General features: G+C 59.3%; 1 protein-coding gene across 1 annotated transcript; it reads left to right on the top strand.

Annotated features, from left to right (window-relative positions):
* Nucleotides 1-421: 421 nt before the first annotated feature.
* LOC113979046 (protein ADP-ribosylarginine hydrolase-like) lies at nt 422-4,093 on the top strand. Its single transcript, XM_027706490.1, is given in 8 exon segments — nt 422-545; nt 612-741; nt 743-836; nt 1,686-1,784; nt 1,856-1,961; nt 2,510-2,589; nt 2,661-2,844; nt 3,401-4,093. Coding segments are annotated over 8 exon segments (1,074 nt in total). The 5' UTR covers nt 422-534; the 3' UTR covers nt 3,771-4,093.
* The last annotated feature ends 1,385 nt before the right edge of the window (nt 4,094-5,478 follow it).

The following is a 5,478-nucleotide window of genomic DNA, read 5'->3' as shown; positions in this document are numbered from 1 at the left end:
ATACAGCTCAGGGCCATGTTTTTGCCCCATCTTAGCAAAATAAGTATAGGGAAATATTTGGTGGGACCAGTCTTCCTTGGCTGTGCTCCTTCTCTCCCCTGGGGCTGCTGTACCCCAGCCCTCTGTGCTCCAAATCCTTAAGAGGCCTCTAGCCTCTCTAAGTGTCCCTTTTGTGTTTCACTTAGGCCCTTTTGGGTGCCTCCATGCCCCTTCGGGGTATCCCTAATTTCCCTTTGGATGTCCCCCAGGCCCCTCAGGGTGCTTCCCCAGGCTCCTTCATGCCCATTTGGGTACAGCACCCCTCCACCTCCCTCCATGCCTCTCTAGTTGCCTCTCTGAGCCCCCCAGTCCCACTGGGTGTCCTACGGGACTCCCTGGAGTCTCTCCTCTTTCAGCCTCCCTCATCCGTAACACCCCTGGAATCCCCCCCTGCTTCTCCCCCCATCCCAGAGGTGTTCTGGGCCCCTTAAGGGCCCCTGGCCAGCACTGGCTCCGTGCCCTGAGCCTCTAACAGGCGTCTCCAGCTGCTCCGCCATGGAGGAGACGTGAGTGCGCCGGGGCCCCGAGGTTCCCCCACTGCTGGCACCCCCTGAACCTACTGTTCCCTCCAGGGTGCCCTCAGTGGAAGCCTACGAGGCGGCCATGGTGCTGAGTGGGGTGGGGGATGCGCTGGGGTACCGCGGGGGCCGCTGGGAGTACTGCACCTCGGGCCCCCAGATCCACGCCGAGCTGGCTGAGCTGGGGGGGGCTGGCGGCCATCACCCTCGAGCCCCCTGAGTGGCCCGTCAGCGATGACACCGTCCTGCACCTCGCCACTGCCGAGGGCCTGGCCACAGGTGAGGGGGGCTCCATGGCACCCCACAGATACAGATCCCTGGGATTGGGGTCCCCATTGTATCCCAGGCTAGAAGTGGAGTGTTCTGGGTGAGGGGGATGTCCTCACTACATCCCCTAGAGGGTGGGACTTATCTTTTGGTTGGGTTGTATATAGCCTTGGGTTGTATAGCGAGGTTTGGGGGGGGGTCCCCATTTTAGCCCTGGGCTGTATGGGGCAGAAGTCCCCCATTGTATCCATGACCTAAACTGGAGGGTTGCTGGGAGGGGCTTTTGGGGGGACTCTGGCCAGCCCTGGAGGGGGCTTGGGGGCATTCTAATTCCACTTTCCTCCTCTCCTCCCCTTTTAGAGTTTAGCCAGTGAGGCTTGGGGGGGGGGGGGGTCCTCATTTACTCGGGGAGAGTGGCAGGTGGGGCGTGTGTGTCTGTCTGTGTCTGTGTGTTTTTCACCATTTATGTGCCCTTCCCTATTGGGAGCTAGAGGGGGGAACATTTTCCCCTCCCACTTTAGAGACCTGGCAGGGTACTCCTTTCCCACCCAAATTGGAGTGCTCAGGGGGATTCCCCATTTCTCCATGAAACTTGTCCTGCTTCCCCTCCACTTTTGGGGGGGGTCTGTGAGTGGTGTCTCCTTTTCCCTCCAGTTTTGGTGGTCCATGAAGGATGTTCTCCTCCCCCCCTCTAGTTTTGGGGTGTCTGTGGGGCGATGTACCCTTTCCCCACATGTTTTGGGCGGGGTGCAGTGGGGGGTCTTCCTCTTCCCTTTCAGTTTTGGGGGGTGCACGGGGCCTCTCCCTCCCCTCCCTGCCAGCCTGGGTAACCCAGGGAGGCCCTCATGCTCCCCCACCCAGGCCTGGAGGGGGAACCCCTCCTGCAGGAGCTGGCTCGCCGCTACGTGGCTGCCATGGGAGACATGGAGGGACGCAAGCCTGGACCCACCAGCATCCTGGGTGAGTGCGGCCCAAGGATCCGGGGAGAGGCAGGGGGGCTTAGGGGGCCTCACGCCCCCATGCTCCCCCAGGCACCTCACAGCTGCGGCCTGGGGAGCCTGAGGGCTATCGCATCCCCTTCAACCCCCGTGGCACCGGTTGCGGGGCCGCCATGCGCAGCCTGGCCATCGGCCTCAGGTGGGGACGGAGCAATGGGGGGACAGGTGGGGATGGGGAATGGAGGTATCAGAGCTGGAAGGATGGGGACAGGGTATGTAGGGGTGTCAAACAGGGATGCGGGGGTGTCAAAATGGGTGGAATGGGGACATGGGGGTGTCAGGGCTGGAGGGACGTGGGGGAACAGGGACACGGGGAATGGGGGTGAGGGACTGTCAGAGCTGGGGGAATGGAGACATGAGAATGTTGGGGCTGGGAAAATGGGTGTGTCAGAGCTGGAGGGAAGGGGACGTGAGGGGATGGGGGTGGGGTAACAGGGACATGGGGATGTCAGAGGGAGAAGAACGGGGATACAGAGAGCGGTGGGGCTGGAGAGGACAAGGTCTGGGATTTGGGGACATGGTGGTGCTGGAGCTGGGAGGTCGGGGACTGAGAACACGGGGACAGCAACAGGGAGAATGGGCACAGCAGGGACAAGGACTGTGGGGACAAGAGTGGTGGGATGGGGATGGGAACAAGGCTGGGGATACAGGACCGGGGCGGTGGGGACTTGTCTGATGCCAGCACAGGTATCCACATGCCTGGGAGCTGCCGACACTGATCCGGGTGAGCATCGAGAGCGGGCGCATGACCCACCACCACCCCACTGGTGGGTGCCAGCCTGAGGGAGGCAGGGCAGGAGGGGACACAGGAACCCCCCTGAAGCCCCTGTCCCCACAGGGTACCTCGGAGCACTGGCAGTGGCCCTCTTTGGGGCACTGGGGGCTCGAGGGGAGCCCCCAGAGCGCTGGGGGGCTGAGCTGCTGCGGGTCCTGCCCCTGGCATGGGACTACGTGGAGGGCACCGGTGTGGCTGTGGAGGACAATGCTGCTGCCTGGCCCTTCTTTGGGGAGGCCTGGCACCGGTGAGGGGTCACTGGGAAGGCCTTGGGGAGACATTGGGAGCACAAGGTTGGACTGAGGAGGATACTGGGAGGGGCTCAGGGGGCCATTGGTGTCACTGGTGCCCACTAGGCTCTGTCCCAGTCCTGGAAGCGCATCACACTGGGGTTACTGCTGATCCTGATGTCCACTCTGTCCACAGGGCTGGCACTGCCCATGCTGTTCCTGCTGCACCTGTGTCCCGCCAGTGGTGCCATCCTCAGGGGCACTGACCTGTGTGTCCCTAGGGTTCCTGGGGTTATGGGTTTTCCTGGTGTTACTAGTGTCCCCACTGTGTCCAGAGCCACAGTGCCCCCCCAGGTGTACCAATTGTCCCCAGTGTCCTCACAGGTTCCTGGGGTCACAGGGGCTGCTGGAGAGCCATCGCCCAGTGACCCCCAGTGTCACTGGTTACCCCCTTGTCTGGTGACACCAATGTCCCCACTGACACCAGTGTCCCTGATGACTCCCCATGTCTTCAGTGTCATCCCAGCTGCCACCAATATCCCCAGTGACCTCAGTGTCCCCATGTCCCTGCAGGTACCTGGACTCCCGTGGGCTTCTGGAGGGTCCTGGCCCGGCCCAGGTGCCATCCCTCCCGTCCCCAGCCGAGCGGGACACCGTGTACCTGGGCTGGGCGCTGGAGGGGTGGGCAGGGCGCAGTGGCCATGATGCACCCATGGTGGCCCTAGAAGCCCTGCTGGCAGCCGGTGGATGCTGGGAAGAGCTGTGTGGCAGGGCAGTGTTGCATGGTGGGGACAACGATTCGACGGGGACCATCGCTGCTGGGTGCTGGGGGCTGCAGAGGGGACTAACATCCGTCCCCCCGGGGCTGCACTGCCGCCTTGAGCACCGTGAGCGGCTGCGCAATGCTGCCCACCAACTCCATGTGCTGGCCTGGGGGAGATGATGAGCCCGCCCTGTGTCCCTGGCATCACCTGCTGTTCCCCTCCAAAGAAAGCCCCGGTGGGTCACCAGGGCACAGCAAAGACTAGCATGGGGTCTTAGCTTGGGAGGCTCTCTGGGGGTCAGCAGGCCTGGGAAGGCCCCTAGGAGAGTCCCGGGTGAAGCAGGACCCTTCAAGGGATGCTGGGGTCTCAGGCAAGCCCCAGGGAAACCACCATAGCTGTGTCCAGGTGGCCTTTTACCCCTCCCCAGTTTGGGACCCCAGAACTTTCCCAAGAAGCCTCATTTACCCCCACAGTAAAAAACATGTCCTCCCAAGTCACTCTGGGTCTGGGTGTGTGCCTAGTGTCTCTTGTCCCGCCTCTGCCAGTGTTGAGACCTCGGTGGGACCCTCTGCAGCCAAACCTGCTCCAGGCTGAGCAGCTCCTGCAGCCCCTCCAAGAGGCTCCCAGCCATGGGGCATCTCCAAGGCCTGTTCCCGGGCTGGCTTGCCGACAATCTGTTCTGTACTGGTAGCCCAGGGCTTGGACCCAGTGTTCAAAGGGTGGGCTCACCAGTACTGAGTGGCGAGGAAGGAGCACACAACCCTGCTGCCACCTGCCTCCAAGTGCCACCCAGGATAGTGATGCATTATCCTTTGCATCCTGCTGCTCATGGTCACCTTAGTGGGCCCCAGGGTCCTTCAAAGCAAAAAGGATGAGCCTCCAGGGGGATGGTCCCCCAGGGTTAATAACCCTGAGAGGGCCGGGCCTGAGATGTGATGGGCCAACAGGGTAAAGCACCTCTGGTGGGCCCAGAGTTAATCATCCCAAGGGTGATGGGATCAAGGACTAATGGACCCGAAGAGTAAAAAACAACCAGGGTGGTTGCCCCCCCCAGAGGTGATGGCCTCAAGGATTAATCCCCTCCAAGTGTGATAGGCCCCAGGGTTAACCACCCTGAGGGTGATGGATTTGTGCTAAGAACAGGGCTGATAACACAGGAATGCTTTAGTCCAAACCCCCTCATTCTTAGGGTTGGAACATGAATCTCAGTGACAAAAAACCCCAAACAACATCCCCCCCCAAAAAACCCAACAAACCAAACAAATAAAAAACCGAGGAAAAAAATTGAGATCCCGAACTACAATTTCAAGGTCCAAAGGATTATTTTTCTGATTCAACCCCAAGTTTTTCAAGTACAAAGACTGATTTATATAACACAATCCTCCAAAGTAAGGAAAACAGAATCACTTTTAAATCCCTAAAGCCTGCACTTGGGAGATCATATAGTTTAAGATACAAACCCACATTTTCATACTACAAAACTACATTTAGACGTCACAAGATTTATGCTTTTAAAGTTCAAAGACTCATTTAGAGGGTCCAGAGCATCATTTTGAAGGCCCCAGGTTTGATCTGGAAGGTTCAAAGCCTCATTTGTAGAGTCCAAAGGCTCATTTCTGGCCCCAAACCAATTGCATATGTTCCAAATGCTCCCTCTCAGAGGGAGAGAATTCAGTCTGCAATTTGGTTGGCTCAAAGCTGCCTTTTAAGGCTCCCCAGACCCATTTCCTCATGCACTTACAATAAAGTAGGTCCTGAGCTACTCTGGTGAGGGTGAGAGTGCTCATCTTTCCTTCTCTGTAATGGTGCAAGTGTCACACCAGGAAGCAGGTCAGGCCCAACGGTCCAGCTGCTGGTGGCTCTGCTTTGAAAACTTTTTGGGCAAGC

This window comes from Neopelma chrysocephalum, unplaced genomic scaffold (genome assembly GCF_003984885.1).
Source record: "Neopelma chrysocephalum unplaced genomic scaffold, ASM398488v2 Primary Assembly neopelma1_377, whole genome shotgun sequence".
NCBI lineage: Eukaryota > Metazoa > Chordata > Aves > Passeriformes > Pipridae > Neopelma > Neopelma chrysocephalum.
This window is presented reverse-complemented; position numbering and strand designations above follow the sequence as displayed.